Genomic DNA, 20124 nt, shown 5'->3' on the forward strand with positions numbered 1-20124 from the left:
TGCTAAATGGAGTTAAAAAGCCAAACGTAAGTTGAAAACATTACCAAAAAATAACAAAAAAATCAAACAAAAGGTAGAGAGTTTGTGAATGAAAACTGAATTACATGTTCAGCAGTAGCTTAGCTTGTGTCTTGTATTCAGGGTATATTTCCAGTTCAGGATCCTATAGATGATAGCCATAATATCTACTAGGTGGTACTCATCAAAACTCACTGAATTAATACCAGCTCACTTACTTTTTCTCCAGGGTTACTGCTATAAAACATGACACAGGGATAATCCAGGACACTGCTATAAAACACTGACCAGGGATAACAACTCTGTGGCATCAACATCTTCAAGAAGCAACACCGCCATCTGTTACAATATATATATATATATATATATATATATATATATATATATATATATATATATATATATATATATATATATATATACACACACACACACACACACATTAGAATTTTTTTTTTTTATTTATTTATTTATTTATTTTTTAAAGTCAAGCACTTTTTGATCATACCTAGCAAATTGACTACAATTCAAAGCCATTAGCTTAAACAGAATATAATGTTTCTGCAATTCAACAAAATGAATGGAGATAGTTTGAATCACACACAACAATAACCTGAATTTGATTGTAATGCTAGAATAACTGGCATGCTTGATTTTCATGTGCAAGTCTGGTCTGCCACAAAATTCATGCTGCTGTGCTTGTACCTTGTTGTTCTTGGCAAAGGAGATGGTTCTGGCCTCCATGTCCAATATGCAGGTGATGGTATCTCCCTGCGTGAAGGTGGGCAGCACTCTACCCAGCTCTCCACCATGGTACAGGCTGCCACTATAGGCACGGTAAAGCCACATGTCCGTCGTGGTGCGGTGGTTGAAGTCTCGGATGGGCCAGCGGGACACCCCCACACACGTGCCCTCATTCCCTCTGTTCTCCTTGGTGATGTAAAACTGAAAGACAAAGCCAACATTACACTGTTGTGGAAAACAGAGGATGCCCTATCAGTTAAACTGAAGCATTATGGTTCAGCGAGAGAAAAGGAAACAGGGATGGAAACAAATAGTTAAAGCAATCAGTGAAATTACACTTACGATTAATAACCTGGAGTGATCAAAGTCTTTTAAGTAATTAGGTAGGCATATAACTGAGGCTTCATGTGTCAAGGTATCAAACTCATCCAAGCAGTATAATGGTACTTATCACAGTGCTCTTGCACTTCTGGCTTCAGTTCTTAGAAGCAACATATTAAACGCATATGGCAGCTTTCTTCTTGTAGGATCATTGATCAGAACAAACATAGGCAGAAAATCTGCCGAGCCAGCAGTGGCTACAGAAATCTACTCCAACCCATTAGGTTGCTGGTTGGAATGGTCTAGTCAGTGGATTTTGATAAACATTTATTTTTAAATACTACATATATTTATTGATTATTTATTTATTCATTTATTTATTTATTTATTTTTAAGAGCTTTTATAGAGATCTTATTTGACCTATTTTGTGTTATTTAACAGATTTCTCATTCTATTTCTTGTTTTTGTTCGACAATGAATGAAAGCTTACTGTCATGGTTAACTAAACACTACATTACAAAATGAAGAAAATCTAAGAATAATCTAATTCTCACCTTCCAAATAAAGCAGCCTGATGTTATAGCTGTTGTAGCTAACCCATAGCCTTTCCCTCCTGATCCATGGGACAGCACATTCCCACTCTCCATTGAGCAGCAAATCAGTTTATCTGGATCAAACGAAAAATCTCCAATAGGAACACACTCTTCTTCGTTGTCAGAACCCTGAAAAATGCAGTTAAAAGAAAAAGTATATATCATGTTTGTTATATATTTTATGCCTATAGGTTTAAGTTGTAATGTTTATTTTATACAGCATTTAAGATCCTTAATGTGCAATATACAGCATATGTGTGATAAATAGCCTTTAAGAAGGGTTCTCAATTATATGGATTGCAGTCCAGCTCTTTATCGCAACTTATTTTCTAAAGTATCATAATTAGTTATACTATACAAAGCTGATCAACATACATGTCAATCATTATTATTATTAATTACATGTGTAATTTCCATTTTAAATCTACACAAAACAAAGCCACACACAGTAGTGTGTGTGGTGTCCTTCACCCAATGTTCTAGAACACTAAGATTACCTGCTTGGAGTTTTCAGCTTGATTCTCTTGTTCTTTGCTGATTGCTAGAGGTTCTTCCCACATACAGGCAGACACCAGCCCAAACAGTTTATCTACAATCTGAAGAAAGATAGATTACAGGGTTAATGGAACGGTTATCACACTAGTTTAGAGCTACAGTGGAGCTTTCAAAAAAAAAAAAAAATTATATTATTTTATATATATATATATATATATATATATATATATATATATATATATATATATATATATATATATATATATATATACAAAGTGGTGGTATTGTAAGTCACACATTGTATGTAATTCAGTATGTAACATTATTCGGCAGGTTTCATTCGACTTTATGAAGCACAATTAGTTAATTCTATAGGGTGATGCTAAATTCTTGGCCATAGCTGTAATTTGCATACATAAATAGCCAAAATAGACAATATGTTTTGACTTCTAGCAGTATATCCCTGCATACACTGGAATAAAGTGATGTTCAAAAAACAGCTTCTTACCTGATTAATTTGCAATGGCTCTGAATAGCCAGGCAGCAAGGCTTCCAAAATGTGAAAGGCAAGCAATTTTGTTCGTAAGTTCTTAATGAGTGGGGCACCTACCAAGATAAAAGATAGAACAGCATCATTCTTGGACATAGAATTGTTTGCTTTATTAAACCACAGTATAATCTGTTTTGGCGCACAACTGCTACTAGCTGGAGAAATCACTAGATATGCGCTTTTAGATTTCTTAACTTATGGTTACCAAATAAAAACACAAAACAAGTATTTTCTTTTGAAATTAATTTGAATGACACATTACCCGAAGTGTGTTTCTGAGAAACAATTCCGATCAGAGGATCGATCCATTTGACAAATGCAGAGATGCTTTTGTTGCTTCTCAGCGAGACTATACGACGAAGGAAGACCAGAAAGTCAGCCAGATGAGACTCCACTATTCGACTGCTCTTGACACTGGCTTCTAAACAAAAAAGTAAAGTACATGAATTATAAAGACGCAGCTAATTGGGAACTGACTGTGCAGTAAAATATTTATAATCCAACACTTCTGTGTGAATGTCCTTTTTATATATATATATATATATATATATATATATATATATATATATATATATATATATATATATATATATATATATATATATAAAATAATTGGTCTCACTTTCTTGTTCTGGACTTTCTCTGCATGTAGTTTGTTCTGCATGATTCCCTGTGTTCAGCTCAGGCATTTCTTGCTCATAGACCATGTGTAAAAGGTTCTGTAGCTGTAGGCACATCACATCCATCAGTGCCTGTAAAACATCTGAAGGAAGGGCATCTGCACAGGAGCTGTTAATAATAAAGCACAGGAAAACATGCTTCCAGTTCAACAGGACATGTCTCACTTATAGCTGGGAGCTCAATAGAACTGCAAGTTATCACAAAAAACAAACACAGTGCAAAAATATGAGCCCCTAACCCTGCCACATCCTAATGTGTTTATATAAAATCACAACAAGGTTTCCTTTAAGCCTTTTTCCCCTCAAATACATACCTGGCTGCAATGGCAAGTATCTGAAGCAGCCTGGCACTGGCAAGTTTAACTGCGCCACTGAGCTGCATGTGCCCAGATGCTGTAGCAGTAAGCCAACCTTGGCTCAGTAGCACACATGTGGTGTCAGTCAGCTTTGAGAGGATTTCTAGCAGGCCACTCTTAACAACCACAATTAGGTCCAGAGCTTGGTAATGGATATTTAATGCAAAGAGAGTGGCGAGCAGAAGATGTTGATAGGACCCTATAAGAGAGGAAACAAAAAGTGAACAAAACAACCAGATTTTAATTAATTTAAGAAAGGGATGATCATTTTGCTGAATCATTTTTGATTTAATGTTAACTCTATTTCTGCAAGCAAACCTGAAAGTTCCTTCTCAGCCACAACTCTATTTCTAAGCACCTCCACCACCTGCTGGTAGTGTGTGTGCGCTGCAGCTTGAAGGTCCCTCCGAGTGCCTGCTTGGGCACATTGTGTTCCCGACTAAAAAAATAAATAAAAATAAAAATGTTTTGAACATAACTTTTGGAACATCTGACATCCTCAAGGCAAGAAGATAAAAATCACAATAAATCAAACTACATTAATTTTAAGAAATATTATTGACTGAACAGTGAAATGTGTCTTTGTGTAGATTAAGCTTAAACTGATGAAATACACATTAGTTTCAAAAATATTTTATGGTTGACTGCAAACATGTTTTTTCAAGCATGATTTTAAAACGTACAGTGTAATGCTGAATTTTCCCATTGCTCCCAGTCAGGTTGGTTGATATTGGAGTTCCCAGGCTATAGCAGCCTGACAGGAATTGAAGCTGTGCCGTCAGAAGCAGTCCAGGAAATCTAGGAGGTGGTGAGGAGCAGCTGCTCTTCTCATCCATTTCTGAGAGGAAAGATGAGATCTGGCAAAGTGCTTCCAGGCGAAGCTGCAAGAAACAGGGAAACTTGTTAAGATGATCATAGTTTTGTTTTTAAAAAAAACTTGCCTGCCTAAACTTGTATCAGACTAAATGGACAAATTAAACATGCAAACACTACTCTTTTTAAGTTAAATACACGTTTCCAAACACTTGTACTGCCTTGCAATAACCTAGACTTCACGTGTTTTTATACTAGCAGTGTGTGTGTGTGTGTGTGTGCGCGTGTCCGCGTGTGTGCATTCATCCTGCTTGTTTTCTTTGCAAACATCAAAGTTCACAGCCCTTCAAAGAACACTTGATTGACCTTGGTTCGGAGTTAAGGTCCCTGGCATAGGATGTCAAAGAAACAATCAAAATGACCTTGTGTAACTAATACCATCAAACAGCTCATTACCTCTGCTCGCTGCTGTTGCTGTGCCATGGCTAGGGCAATAGCTCGGGGGTCCGCCTGGCTGCCTGCCTCCTGTTCTACCAGGGTGGATGTTTTCAGCATGCTCCCACACAAAAACTGGAATATTTGAGTAAGCACTGGAGAGCTGGACCCGGCACACAGGTTAGGGGTCGGGCTAATACACTGCCGCAACCTCTCCCAGGCATCCTTCATAATCCCCAGCGAACAGAGGGGTAAGCCTGCAGGAACAAACAAGTGAACATTTCTGTAGTAATATTTAGAGCAATATGGTTTGGAAAGAATTCCTGTAGGCTGACATTTGGCAGAAAGAGAGAGCAAATCCTAACACAGTACAATTCTAAGCCAATCTAAATCCTTCTGGGAAATTAGATTGGCATGCAGCTCACGAATACTGAACAGTAGTGGAATACACTGATTGTAACTAGAAAAATGTGCACAGCTATTATGGTAATGTATCCATTACCAAACACAACAAAATAAAAGGTGATTTAATTTGAATCAAAATAACTTACCCATTTTGTTTTTTGAGGATGTAGAAGACTGGGCTCTTGGTTGATCTGAAAACTACAGAAGACCCATATTACATTTTTTTAATACAATAATGAGAAAAAAAACACACCAGAATAGCAATTCAATAGGTGGTAAAGTTATTTTTAAGGGCACAACATATTTTCGGCTGGTCAGTTAAAATGGGATTAAAATCAACCTTAATTTTGTTTCCCCCATAATTATAAACCTCATGTGAAGAGTTTTGCTCCAGACAAGTTTTGCAATGCAGGAGTTTATGATGGATTCATGCTAGAAGACAGACTCACTATTGTTCAGGGCATCACTTCCAGTACCTATGGTACCCAGAGAAGGTCTTTTTAATTATAAATTGTTTCTACACACACACACACACACAAACAATCTTGCTATATAGTTATTACCTCTTTCTCTGCTAATGTTCCTGTTTTTGTGTAATGCAACGGCTGGCCTTCAGGCGTAGAACTTGATTTTCTACTTAAAAAAATAAATAAAATAAAAATATAAATAAATAAAACCAGTGACTAAATGCATTTGAATCCAGCTCCTGATAACTGAGAAGTCCTGCTTTTTTGAAAGATTAATGTGAACCAGTGCAATTTCATAACTTAAATGTTATTAATCAAACAAAGTTATGTTTAGAAGAATTTGCAACCCAACAATGGCAAACATACTACTGGTAGACTGTGTGATGCCTGAGTACACACTGATACAGTTCAGTGTCTTCTGCTTCACCTTTTCCTTGGAAGCTCTGTGTCCATGTCCAGCAGTTCTCCTCTGTCCTGCCAGGCCGCCCTCACTCCAAGGATGAGAAAGGCACAGCGGGAGATGGTGGAGTGGCAGGCGGTGAGGAAGGACAGCCCCTCCTTAGAGCCTGGTTTCCTCTCCTGGTGCACTGGGGCCCCAGCCTCCTCTCGCTCAGGGGAGCCGGGGATCTCTGTGCTGCTGGGCCGCGAGCTGGTCCGGGAGGATTCATACACTGTCTCATTCTCATGGAGCTGCATCACCTCCCGCGTGGCCAGGAAACATTGCAGCACCTCTGAAAAGGAAACAACACTCCAGTCTGTGAAAATGCCTAAAACAAAATCCTTTTTAATTAATAAAACATAATTTTATTAAACAGATTCATCCGCTGAAGTGACATGGTTTGAAAATCACTACTAGGCCAAGGGGTAATTCATATACCCTGTGGAACTGTGCTTTTCTATAAAAATTAATCATTTACAAACTTTGCACATATTTACCAGTCATTTCTAAAGTCATCTTAATTTTAGAAGAAGTTAGTAAGCATGGTAAATAATCAACAATAGGAAAAGATACAGAACACACACAGCAGGATATTTAACAGGTAAAAAAAAAAGTTCCCCTTTAATGACTGGATCAGACTGAGCTTAGATGCAACTTTTTCAGCGAATTTCCATTAGCGCAACTATCTGCAGTGCAACTCCGCTGTAATCCACACTGTGACCCCTGAACCCCAGAAGACTCCATCACCCAAGGAGAGAAGAGATGTGATTTATTTATTTTTTTACCCGGCAGGTACATACTGCTGATGCTGGGCGTGTCCTCCTCAGACCTCGCCTCCTGGTTGTGCTCTGCAGTGTCTCCCAGGCCACTCTGCTGTTCCCCTTGGCCTTCTGCTACCCTCTCACCCTTCTCTCCAGCGCTCACCTCCTGCTCCTCCTCAGGAGCCTCTGAAAACTGGACACAGTGTAAGTGATACTTCTCCAAGGTCAAACAAACTTTGTACATCAATTAGACAGAGAAGTAGCCTCTGTTTTTCAACGCACATCAGAGGAGATGTTTCTCACTAAGGACAATTAAAATGAACACATTACATTTTTTACTATGTGTGAAATGACTGCCATTTTACCAGAACAACAATTGGACCTTTTTGACTTTGACTCAGGGTGAAGAGCCTCAAACAAATATATGGCACTGGAGATAGGCAACAGAGTTCTAACAGAGTTCCAATTTATTCTAACTCGGGTTAATAATAAAACATATTGCAGGTGCAAGCTTTCTATTACCTCTCTGGCACTGGGTAACGTCTGACCATTAATGATGTTCTCTGCCAAGTCCTTGCGTGAAAGCAGAGTGTTTCGAACCTTGTACACAATCTGGTAGATTTCTATAAGCTTCTCACAAGGCTCATACCTGCAGAAACAGATGTTTGAAAAGCAAACAAAAATAGATGTCACACTTTACAGTCATAGAAAAAATAGGGGGGTCCTTGAACATGACACGTTGTGTTCATGATATGAATGGTAAGACTATACTTGTTAGGTCTCCCAAAGTTTAGTAAGACACACCTGAGCTTATTACATACACACTATGGCTGATCAAGCTCGTAGTAAAATCTGGAATGGGTGAAACTGCTATGCAACAGAAGCCTTATTTCCATACTTCCAAAACAGAGCCTCTGTTGGATTGCTGTGGATGATCACAGAGCACAGCCTGAGAGCAGCGTTGCTTCTCCAGGAAAAGAACAGCAAGTTCCAAAACAAAAAGATCCATTCTCACAAGTTAGAACAATACCAATGCTCACCTATCCTCCCAGTATGCCTGCTCTTGTAGCCCAGCGTGTTTCAGTAAAGCAGCAAACACGAACCTACATACTGTATCCAGAAGAGAATCTCCAGCAACATTACCATTCTCCCAGTCTTCAACACAGCAGCATAAAAGGAAAAAAAAAACATTTGTAATATATTTATTTATTTATTGTTTTACAGATGAACAAATGGGCAGAACATAATTAAAGCAGGTTAGCAGAATGTCCAAAATCTTTGGGGCACAGATTGCAAATCCTTATGTGTTTATTGGAATAATGTAAAATATGCCTCTCATTTTGAGTGATTTTTTTCATTAAATATTTTTAGTAATTTAAGGAAAAGTGCATTAATTATTTGGTAATTTAAAAAATAATAATAAAAAATGTAAAATCTTAATTAGCATTAGTAATGTCATTTACCAAATTAATTGCCATTACACAGCAAATAAATAAACTAGCTGATCATGGCAATTATACATTTAAAATACTGTACTTGTAATTGAAAACTTTTGATGTAACGAATATATAGAAAGGTACAACGCATTTAACCAAATACTCACCATCCCAATAATAGTAAATATGGCCCTAAGTCTCTTAATACATTGTTTTGTAAAGAAAAAAAGCTGGGGGCGTCTGTTTAACATTTGTGTGATGAACAAGCTCAGCTCATCTCATTTCTGTTTTACTAGAATCACATTTCACCCTCTGATGACCTGGAGGTGGCATTTTAATAATAACAATGGAAATTAACAAAATCTGAATAAAAAGAAAAGCAAAAAAATAGCAAAAAGCTTGTATTAACATCGATGCGGTATACTGTATTACTGCAGTCACATGTTGTTTGCGATCACACTGCATGCAGGGTAAAAAATGACATAATGCTGTATCTTGTTTATGTAAATACACCCCAGAGCAGAGCATGATCATTAAAGTGAACAATATGAGCCTGATAACAATGGTCCCAGGGCTTGATCTTTGGCTCCCGACCGAATCCTTCGGTGCACATTGTGCGCGTGGGCACGAAAATTCTGCAGCCCTGAATTAACTTTGTTCACAAATTTTTTTTTGTCTGTGGCGTTACCTCGGCTTATGGCATAGTCCTTCATTCTCATCCAGAGGCTGTGTGTTGGCTCTCGAGCGATGCCCAGAGCCAGATCTATCAGCATGGCATTCTCATCAGAAAGCTTTTCATGCCCTAGCTTGGGGTCAGCACAGCCAGAGAGCGCAGTCTCGGTCAACCACATCATTATGGAATCTGTGCGGCATGGGAAAAAAAAAAAAAGAAAACAAAATGTATATACAATTTACTTTAAATACTTAACTTCAACTTTCCTGATTATACACCAGCTAGTCAATAACAAAATACTGACCAACTTAATATTTTTGAGAGGTTACATCATTTACCAAAGAAGCCTGATAAAAGGGGGGTTGTGCGGGCATAATTACTAGACTTAAATGACTGTAGTACTTAGATCCACATATGATTAGATTGAATAAACAGCTACTGTATGCAATGGGAGCCTCTGTACCAACTCTGGATTGCAAGTGTTACTCCATACCTTGCTGATCACAGTCCATCTCCAAGCCATTTCGCAGGAGGGGGTTCTCTAGCCAGAACTCAGCTGCTATCTCCTGTTGGGAAAGGGGAGGCCCCTGCAACATTCCACCCAGACACCAGCCAATAGTCAAAGCCACCGACCTCTCCAAATCAAGCAGCCAGACCCACGATCCAGTCTCTGCTTCAGCTGATGGGTTAGGACTTTCTGATGATTCTAAAATAATAACAATCCAAAATAGCAACAAAAAGAATTGCCTCATAACAAAAATAATTGCCTCATAACTACAAAGTACTTTGAACCGTTCTTTATTTAAATCCTGTATACTTCAATAAATAAATAACATGACCTCTGCAAGCTAACTACATTTAAATTTACAGTATCTGATGCCAGTTGCATTTTCTTACCAAAGAGTGTTCCTTCCAGCTCTTGCTCCTCCAAGACTCCGGTATCAGGTAAGAAGCAGTTGAGCTCATTGATATGCTCGAGCAGGGACAGAAGGTGAGGCAGCAGAGGACGTATAACATGGAGTGGCAATAGCAGGAGAGAGTATATCACCTGACACATGAGGCTTCCTGCCGCAGAGCTGTACAGAACAGCTGTTGGGGAACAATACACACGATACAATTAACACCACACCAAAACATAAGTGGAGGAAGCCTCCCTAGTGACCATACGGCACCACCATGATGACTAAATATCCAGATTGCATATCAGTTGCTTCCCAAATGATCCCCATCACTTTTCTGAACAGCGATTTAAACAGTGATTCGAATACCAAAAAACAGCTCGCTTGATTTAGCCATGTAAAGGTTTCAATTAAAAAATAAACCATGGTCATTCACGATCGTATACAGCAGCAACTCTCATCATCTGGCAAAATGGCATACCTCAACAGCAACCATAAAATCATTACAGCAATAGTTATGAGAAAGCTGGTGAAGCCATTAAGCATTGGGTATGCAGAGCTACTACATACCAAATGTATTACTGGCTTCCCCTTTAAGGGAACAGAAAAATGTGAAAACGTTCACAAAGGTATAGAAGCCTTGGCCACCATTTATTCTGGCACACCAATGTGGGTGGTTAGATGAAAGAAACTCATTAGGAAAGAACTCTTACCGTGTAGTTTCTTAATAACGTGCTTGTCAAGAGAGCTTTCCTCCAGTAAAATGGTAGACCTCCTAAAGGTGTCAGCAGCGTAAGGCAACAGCAGGCAGAGGTGTTTATGAAGTAATGTCACACTGCCATCCTCCTAAAGGAAGAAAAGCACAAATTCCAAGTTTATCAATAAACAAACAAATCATACGAGGCAGATTAAAATGACGAAGACACACAAGCCTGTGTTGTATAACAATTTAATTTGCAATGGTCAGCAGGACATACCTTTGATTCTGTGTTAGTGCAGCAGTGTGCCAGGAGGTGTCTGTGCATGGCTGACAGGAGACGATGAAAATTAGAGGGTGGATTACTCTGTTTATGCGCTATACTGCTTTGTAGTTTATCACTATTTTTCTCCAATTCTCCAAATGCGCGTTCCTGTGGAAAGAACATCACTTTTTTTCCTTGTCCTTACTTGTCAATGCCTACAAAACATGTCTGTTTATGATGACTTACATTTAGATTGTCACTTAAAATTAATTAAGGTTTGGAATATAACATTAATTTATGTTTACTGCACGTAAATAAAATAGGAAATGTAATTAATAATTCATGCTTGATTACAGTTTAATTACCAATACTAGTTATAAAACATTGGCAAATGAATCATAACTGCAAGATTGCAGCAGTGGTCCATGGTGGAGAGTTAAAACCCCATCTATTACACAAGGCTGAAACAAAGCAATGATGCTGCAACTTTAAGTGCACTCTGAATCAGAGTAAAACAATAGCTCTGATGTTGAACAACACTTAACATGTTGGCAGACTTGTTTAAGAATTACTCCCATATTTTTGGACCAAGTAGTCAGAAAAAGGCTCTTTACAGCTAGGCTACATTTTGTTCTAAAGCCTGAATCAGAAGGTTGACATGAAGGTACGTGTTGAATGCAGCAACATCACAATCAATGTAATTATTATAGATGCAAATAAATTAAAACAACAAAATGCAATTAAATATTTACAGTGTAGAAACCAATATTCAGTAGAAGGGTCTTTAGGAGGACTTCTGCCAGGTGAAAGTGGTCATTAGTGTCTGAGCTAACTGAAGACTGGTCCAGTGCAGAACACTGGGTTATCCCTGCAGATAGCTCTGCTGGAGAGCTGTACCCAAGCAAGGAGGCAACATGGGACTGTTCCTGCAGGCTGTTCATAACCATGTCCAGCTGCATTCTCTGGGATAGATAGAGATGTAGATAAATAAACAACTTTAAATAAATAAATAAATAAACAAGGAAGCAGGTCAGTTTGAACTACCAGTTACACCATGTGGTGTAAAAAGGTACTAGCAGGGCACCCTGCCCGTTTAAACATGTTGGAGAATGTGATATACTCGATCTGTACGAAAGACATCAAACATTTAGGTTTCTTGGTGACAAAGGCACAACTATGCAGCATATCTCTCACATTGGCACACATCCTAAATTTCATCTGACAACTTCTGCAACAACATTACACTCCATGTTTAAGATACGAAAGAGCAGAGACCCCTACCTGCCCATTGGAAAGGCTGTCCCAGCTCTCTGGGCCCTGAGGTAGAAGAGAGTGCAAAAGCTCAGTTCGCTCCCTGAGAGGAGGCAGGAGCAGTGATGCACCAATGGAGATGGTGTTCATCACAGCCTGAAAAGAAACACACACAGCTATCATTTTTAAAAAAATAAACAGATTTTCTACCTTTTCTGTGAAATCTCCACAGTAAGGTGTAGCACAGACAGTTGGTAACTGTTACGATCTATCCTGGAAGCAGATAAGGTGCAATTTTACTACCAAATCTGTAACTTGACTGCTGATATTCTTCAAGAAAAAAAACACTTGATAACATTTGGTAAGACCATATTAATACACTGATGAAGACATCTCTAATGTACTGAATGTTTAAAGCTATTTATGCTCTACATCTCCCAAGTTTATAGTCCAGAGATAAATAAGTTTTATCGAAATTAACTAGAAAACTGTTTTCTACCAGATTCTAAAAAAAACGATGACAGACATACCTGCTGAATAGAATCAGGTACATTCGAGTCAATGAGTCTGAAGAGAAGGTTCCTGAGGGGCCTCCCCTGCACCCCCAGGACAGAGGTTCCAGTCCCCCCCGCATGGGCCAAGGAAAGGTGAGTGGACAGCAGCTTCAGGCAAAGCAGCACAAACTGGTGGTGTTCTCTGGACAGGACAACAGAAATACAAGGTAACTTAACCTTGCTCTATACCACATATTCTGTAGGTGTTTCTGCTACTGTGTTTCTAGATTTCAAAACATCTTTTTAATATCTTAGTGGGAGGGCAGGGGCACTGCACATGTAAGACTCTGAAAAGATGTGGCAAAAGAGTCTGTGGTCTGATGAAACAAAAATTCAACTATTTGGCCTAAATGCAAAGCGTTATGTCTGGCGCAAACCCAACACAGCACATCACCCAGGTAACACCATCCCTACTGTGAAGCATGGTGGTGGCAGCTTCATGCTATGGGGTTGCAGGGACTGGAAAGCTTGTCAGGGTAGAGGGCAAAATGGATGGAGCTAAATACAGGCAAATCCTTGAGGAAAACCTGCTTCAGTCTACAAAAGACCTAAGACTGGGACGGGGATTCACCTTTCAGCAGGACAATGACCTCAAGCACACAGCCAAAGCGACACAGGAGTGGCTTAAAAACAAGAAAGTGAATGTCCTAGAGTGGCCCAGTCAAAGCCCAGAGTTGAATCCGATTGAGAAACTGTGGCAAGACTTGAAGATTGCTGTCCACCAACGATCCCCACCCAACTTGACAGAGCTTGAACAATTTTGCCAAGAAGAATGGGCAAATACTGCATGATCCAGACGTGCAAACCTGGTAGAGACTTACCCCAAAAGACACACAGCTGTAATTGCTGCTAAAGGTGGATCTACCAAGTATTGACTCGGGGGGGGGGGGGGATACTTATCTAACCAAGACATTTCAGTTTTTTGGGTTTTTTTTCCCTATTAACTGTTGTTTCACAATAACAATTCTCTTGCCTCTTCAAAGTGTTGAGTAGGTTGTGTAAATCAAAAGGAAAAAAAACCCATTTAAACACATCATGATTTCAGGTTGTAACACAACACACTGTGAAAACGCCCAAGCGGGATGAATACTTACTACAGGCACTGTAAATGTTTTTGTTTATAAAAAGTATCTGTTCAGTATGTCCGGGCTGGGGTTAGAATCCCCTCCCTGCTAAAAACACGTGAGGAATGTGGCCAGGAATGACAGCTGGGAGACAGCTCCAAGTGAGTTAGTTTAGGAAAAGGGCTGAGAGCAGGTTGTGCTCTCTGTCCTGTACAGAGATAGCCTCTTTTTATTTTAGATGTTTGGTTTGATGTTTACTTATTTCTGTTGTAAATAAAAATGCTCAGCAAGACAATGCTGCCCTTCCACAATCTGGTTCTTTTTTTATAAAGAGCAAAGGTTCTTGTAGTCCAAAATTACTGAACCCTGCATATATCTCTTTGTCCTTCCTCGGATGGGAGGTCTGTGCCACTGTAACTATTTGTCCTCTCAAGAAAACTGATAATAAAATTGTAATTTAGTGCAAACTCAAATATGAAGTCGATTTCGTTCCATCAAACCCCGATACTATGATGCACACCGGACTGAACTGGTGATCTGCAGGCAGAATGATTTTAAATTGCTGTCAATCCACTGAACTAACCTTTTCAATCAGTTCACAGTTTTAATGTAATTAGACACTGAACTATAAATTAGTAAGTAGTTTGTAAAAATAGAGATAAAGAACGGCTCCCATTACTGTATTCCTACCCCTACTTTACATGAGGTGAGTGAGTAAGAAGAAGAAGAACGACGACTTTCCACACAATTGAAGGAACGTAAGATTAAGATTACTTTAGTTGGGACTTTCAATGTTCAAAGAGGTGTCTTCCACAGCTCAAACCTCATTTCTACTACAATACAAGGACTCACAGTACCTTTGAGATGGAAATGGGGGTGGGGGCACATCACTGTTGATCCCATCACAGTAACGCTCCAAGAAGTTGCGGAGGTATGTGAAGGTGCTCTCCTCTAGATCAACACAGAAAGGTCTGTGCCAAGCTACCAGCTGCCTAAAAATATGACAAGTAACATGAGTAAACATAATGAATCACAGTAACTGAAAATCACATTCAGAATTCCATAAAGAAATTAAAGAAAATAAAAAGAGGTTCCAGAATGACAGTGCTGAAGATAGAAGTGTGCAGTTGCTGATGTGTTCTTTCCCACAATGCCTCACTCTCGTGCTTCTAGCTCACTCTGGGGCTTACCACAAGGTGGGTTGGAACACATTCAGCTCTGTGCCTATCTACTGTGCTTGTGACCTTTTTATTTTTTTTTTATTTTTTTTTTTTTAAACTAATTGCTTCTCTGTCTTGTTTATACACAGCAAAATATCAGATTAAAATTTTTACAAATTTTTTTCTCCATTCTAGATGTGATAACGAAGTTATTCCCTGTAAACCAGTTTAATATCATACTATCTTGTCAAAAACAATGTACAATGAAACTCATTCTCCATTCCCACCTGTCTGTAGGTACTGCTGTCCAGGCTAGGCTATGCGAAGTGCCAGCAGTAATCTGCTGAATGGCTACTCCCTCCAAGCTAATTACTTTCTTGGGTTTTGTGACAGGAGTGGAGGTGTGTCCCTGTCCGCATTGTCCCATTGCATTGTTACCCCAGGCATACACTTCATTTTCTGCCAAAAAAATTGAAAATAAATACAGTTATTATAGGCTTTGGTACTTATAATACACTATGTTATTTGTCTTCGTTATTTAATTTAATCCCACCATGTGATAAGGCAAGACAGTGGCTGTCACCGCAGGAGATATCAATGATCTTGGTCATACTCAGTTCCTCAATGAGACGGGGCTTCAGGGCTGTTGTTTCAGATGAACCACACCCCAGGCAAGAGCCACAGCCCCATGCAAATACCTGCATGAGAACAAAGGAAAAAAAATATCTATATATATATATATATAGCACTACTCTAGATGTTTTTGTTACACATTTATACGATTCTCAAAAGATACCACTTACATAAAGGACTGTACTGCACTTTAAAAAGCCAGCGACTGCCCTTACCTGTCCTGCGGAGGTCAGTGCCAGCGAGGACTGACTGCCTGCACACACTTTCCTAATACTGAGACCTTGCAATGCTTCAATTACTTTGGGCCTGTACACTCGGTTTGTATCCCCATGGCCCAGTTTACCTGAAAGACAGTAGTAAAAAACACACATTATACCAATTATGGTTTTGTGACAGAGCAGAGGGTCTGCACACTGAGAAACATGTGTTTGGTGGCTGGCAGTCACCTTGGCTCGGGCGTAGAGCCTGGGGACAAGACGGCCGCCTTTTCACACCCACCCAGTTTAAACTGGTGTGGGTAATGGTTTAATTAATTTATGAGAAAAGTGTGGAATGTGACCAGGTGGGAACTGAATTACTGACGTCAGTTAACTCCTGGACACACCCTATAAAAGAGAACAAAGAAATGTTTGTTGGGGAGATGATTCAGTCAAGGCGCATGCCAAGCCTGACCAGAGTGTTAAAGTCAGGTTAGCGCATGTCTGATATCCATAACTTGGGTGCTATTTATTTATTAGAGTTTTGCTTAAATTGTGTATTTGTTTAAACGTTTTGTTTGTTTGGTTTTGTTATTTGAATAATAAAAGTGTGCCAAGGTGCTGAACTGCAGTTTCCTGAGTCTAGGTACTATTTCAAGGGCGCAAACCAGCCTTGATCTGGTACTCGACCACAGGTTTATTGTACTTTTTTTTTTTTTTGTGGAAAACATTTCATTTCAACCAAATAATGTGTTCAATGAAATATGTTTCTAAAATAAAACGTTCCATCAAGAAGTTTCTAAAGTAGTAGTGAGTAGTTGTTTCTTGATTGATGTGAACTAGATGCAAAGAAATGCAGTCCTTTTCTTCAGATATTAGTTTGGTTTATTCAATTTATGCAGGGAATCATTTTCCCATTACACAGCACGCAGATTCTGGAAACAGAAAAAACGCTCAAAGCAAAACAGTACAGAACACACTTTCATATGCAAACTGCACGAAGCAAAACTTAAGTTCAAAACAGAACAGAACAAATAACACAAAACTGTAGGTTTGATCCTCCAGGACTCCTTGATCGACAAGTCTCCAATACTAGTCTGAATGAAAGAGAAAGTGAGCTCAGCTGAGCTAAGCGCACTTGACTAAGTAGCCATGGACCTCAGCCCCCCTCCTTCCTTCTCTTTGCGGTTTCAATCACCCCAGGCACCCTGTGGAGGGTCTTGTGTATGTGTTGTGAAAAAAAGCCTGGCTCTGGCTCACACTGCCTCAGATGGTGTTAACTTGGTGTAAACACATCTATCTTATATTGCATTAAAACTTCTTTCTGTGTTATCCAACATTTCTATATTTAAAAATTGGTTTACATAAACATATCTAAATGAATAAATAAATACAAGACTTCCGCAATGACTCATGCTTACAGGAATCGTTTTTAAGAAGCAATGAAAAACAGTTGATCATAATGCAGTGCATGCCTGCATACTTGGGAAATAATACACTAAAATGCACCTAAATTAGTTGATATTTAGGTACATTGCATTTTATCAGCTGGTCCAGTGTAGTGTGCTATTATTACGATTGCAAACCTGATGGTATGCTTTGAACACAGAAACAGCAGGTCATTTTCAGAGAACTTTGAAACTATTCTGAAGACATGTTTAATTTAGGCTTAGCACTGCTTCGGTAAATAATGCAGACATCATTAAATAAGAGTCACCAGTACTCAATGCCAGTGAAGTCTCTATGAACCAAAAGCACAATCTGAATTGTAACTTGACCAGTGCAGGTGTATTGACATTTTCCTTGTCATCTTTCATAACAGGACCACACTGTAATCAAGGAAGACCTTAAAGCTCCCTACATTTTCAGCTGATCATACTTCAAGTCTAATTTCAAGTCATATTTACCATTGTCACCACCTCCAAACGACCACCCTACCCGGCCATCCTGAGACACTGCAATGGTATGAGAGCTACCGCAGGCCACCTGCCCCACTCCACTGATATCCTTCACAAGGGTCGGCACATTCCGGCTATGGCTGTGACTGTGCCCTATAATAGATAAATATGTAAGAAAATAAATCCACATTTTATGCAAATTACTTTTAAAATTATTTTCACTTTGTCACATGACAGACACCCCCCATCTTCCTCAAATATCCAAAATAACAAAATCATTGAGATCGTTACATTTAAAAAAAAAAATACAGTGAGCAATGCAAAGAAAACTCCCAAAGAACTGCATAAGAAACCAGTGATAAGGCACCCAAATACATTTTTGTTTAAAGTACTTAAGTTGATATGCAATCCAAAACGGCAACAGTAGCACATTTATCAATTCTGTCTCCTTAAATACGTCACCATTTTTTCACCCCATGGACAAATGTGAGATACAGTCTGCTTTTATATACTGTACTGCAGTGTTTAGGCAGACTAACTTAGGTAAAGGGCAACAAAAGTATCTGACCTACCACATTCACACAATATGCCATAGAGTAATTTTGTCCAAATCAAGAAAACTTGAATAATATTGATAATATGTTTTAAGCATGTCAGACAAAGAAAAAATAGAAGACTCACCAAGCCTACCAAAATCACCTTCTCCCCAGGTATAGAGTTCTCCATCACTAGTTACAGCTGCACTATGTCTGTATCCAGCAGACACACAAACCACAACCTGGGGAATTCAAAGATAATTGCACCCCATGTGAGAGATATATAATTGCTCACACACCATTTTATACATATGAGTTTTATATCATGTATGTTTAATCAATTTAACTCTAAAGCAACAATGCAGATAAATAACCTTAGTCAGAGTTACTACGGTTATCTCTAAACAGGTTGAAAGAGTAGCGATCAATATCATCAAAGAAAATATTATAAGGCAGTCGCCACAGTTTTCCTGACCTTGCCAAGCAATGGTCCCTGGATGAGTTTGGGATATTTCTGAGTTGCGCTGTTTCCGTGTCCAAGTTTCCCATAGTCGCCGTCCCCCCAGCTAAACACCTCCCCCTCTCCTGTCACTGCCATCGTATGGCCGTCAGAGCCCTTTGAAGAAGAGACTTTCCTGATGTTTCGAGGGGGATCCAGCACCAGTTTCTTGGGAACCGATTGATTATTGGAGTCTCCCAGCCCAAGTCTTCCGTAGCTTCCTTTTCCACATGCTTTCACTGAGCCGTCTGCGGACACTGAAAACGTGCAGTACTGTCCAGCTTCAATCTGAGATGAAAAAACAGCCTGAAGTAGTTATTATTATTATTATTATTATTATTATTATTATTATTATTATTATTTATTATTATTATTATTATTATTATTATTATTATCATCTGTACTTAAGTGCAAGAGACTACTGCACCCCATCAGCAACAGTGCCCCAGTTTTGAACTGAAAAGAATGTCTTAGCTACAAACCTGGAATGTGATCACTATCAAACACATCTCCGCACATGCAGATGTATTAAAAACAAAAGATTACAGTATCTGCATACTGTACTTAATTTGAATCTGTATACCATTTGTGGATTACTGAATCCCTGAGCCAGCTTGGGCTGCAGGATCTTCTCCAGAGTGCCTTCCGCTAGCTGGTGACTGCTGTTACTTCCCCAGACATAGACAACAACAGCGTCACTTTCGCTGCCCTGGGACCCAGAACTAGTGCTGCAGGAACACTGGCAATTGGAGGCCAAATGACAGATCTGGAAAATAAAACATTCAATTATATGCAAATCAAGGTGGGTATTGTGTGATTTTTGAGGTTGCTTGAATTATGTGTTTGTTGTACTAAACATTAAACTTTAATAAATAGGATGCTGAGGGGGAAACAGGCTTGCTTACACCTAGTATTTATGGTGCATTAAATGGATAACTAGTACAGATATTGTTCAACATTACTGCAATGCACAACCAAGGCTGAAATAACAAACTTTACACCCCAAATCCTGTACTTTTCTTTGATTTATGTAATTCTAGAAAAATATATTAAAGGGGCCTGACTAAAAATAGTACGTAAAACTAAATGTCAATGACTTATATATAGTGTTCCGCGTTTATGGTTTATTCCGAGTTACCAAAAAATTAAAGGATTTTTTGTTTTTACTGGATGTCGGTTTTTACTGATTTATATCCGATTTTTGTCTATTACTCAATATTTTCCCGGTACTATTTTCTAGGAAATGCACAATATTTTGATTAAAATGCTGTTTTATTTTGATTC

General features: G+C 38.8%; 1 protein-coding gene across 1 annotated transcript in view; it reads right to left on the reverse strand.

Moving 5' to 3' along the window:
- LOC121316088 (probable E3 ubiquitin-protein ligase HERC1) overlaps positions 1-20124 on the reverse strand; it is a 64515-nt gene that overhangs the window by 36775 nt on the left and 7616 nt on the right. Inside the window, exons 4-36 of the mRNA XM_041250848.1 lie at positions 19424-19606; positions 18817-19128; positions 18487-18583; positions 17815-17958; positions 15926-16053; positions 15631-15775; positions 15365-15536; positions 14775-14909; positions 12830-12995; positions 12330-12455; positions 11801-12010; positions 11064-11216; positions 10800-10932; positions 10085-10276; positions 9681-9893; positions 9203-9376; positions 8119-8233; positions 7601-7727; positions 7103-7271; positions 6306-6609; positions 5975-6047; positions 5558-5609; positions 5028-5263; positions 4442-4639; positions 4077-4197; positions 3717-3957; positions 3345-3511; positions 2985-3143; positions 2681-2778; positions 2175-2273; positions 1639-1806; positions 724-963; positions 237-320 (exon numbers count right to left, since the gene is read on the reverse strand). Coding sequence (XP_041106782.1) covers positions 237-320; positions 724-963; positions 1639-1806; positions 2175-2273; positions 2681-2778; positions 2985-3143; positions 3345-3511; positions 3717-3957; positions 4077-4197; positions 4442-4639; positions 5028-5263; positions 5558-5609; positions 5975-6047; positions 6306-6609; positions 7103-7271; positions 7601-7727; positions 8119-8233; positions 9203-9376; positions 9681-9893; positions 10085-10276; positions 10800-10932; positions 11064-11216; positions 11801-12010; positions 12330-12455; positions 12830-12995; positions 14775-14909; positions 15365-15536; positions 15631-15775; positions 15926-16053; positions 17815-17958; positions 18487-18583; positions 18817-19128; positions 19424-19606 — 5334 coding nt within the window. The remainder of the gene's footprint in view (positions 1-236; positions 321-723; positions 964-1638; positions 1807-2174; positions 2274-2680; positions 2779-2984; positions 3144-3344; positions 3512-3716; positions 3958-4076; positions 4198-4441; positions 4640-5027; positions 5264-5557; positions 5610-5974; positions 6048-6305; positions 6610-7102; positions 7272-7600; positions 7728-8118; positions 8234-9202; positions 9377-9680; positions 9894-10084; positions 10277-10799; positions 10933-11063; positions 11217-11800; positions 12011-12329; positions 12456-12829; positions 12996-14774; positions 14910-15364; positions 15537-15630; positions 15776-15925; positions 16054-17814; positions 17959-18486; positions 18584-18816; positions 19129-19423; positions 19607-20124) is intronic.

The sequence above is a fragment of the Polyodon spathula genome, chromosome 1, assembly GCF_017654505.1.
Source record: "Polyodon spathula isolate WHYD16114869_AA chromosome 1, ASM1765450v1, whole genome shotgun sequence".
NCBI classification, from domain to species: Eukaryota; Metazoa; Chordata; class Actinopteri; order Acipenseriformes; family Polyodontidae; genus Polyodon; species Polyodon spathula.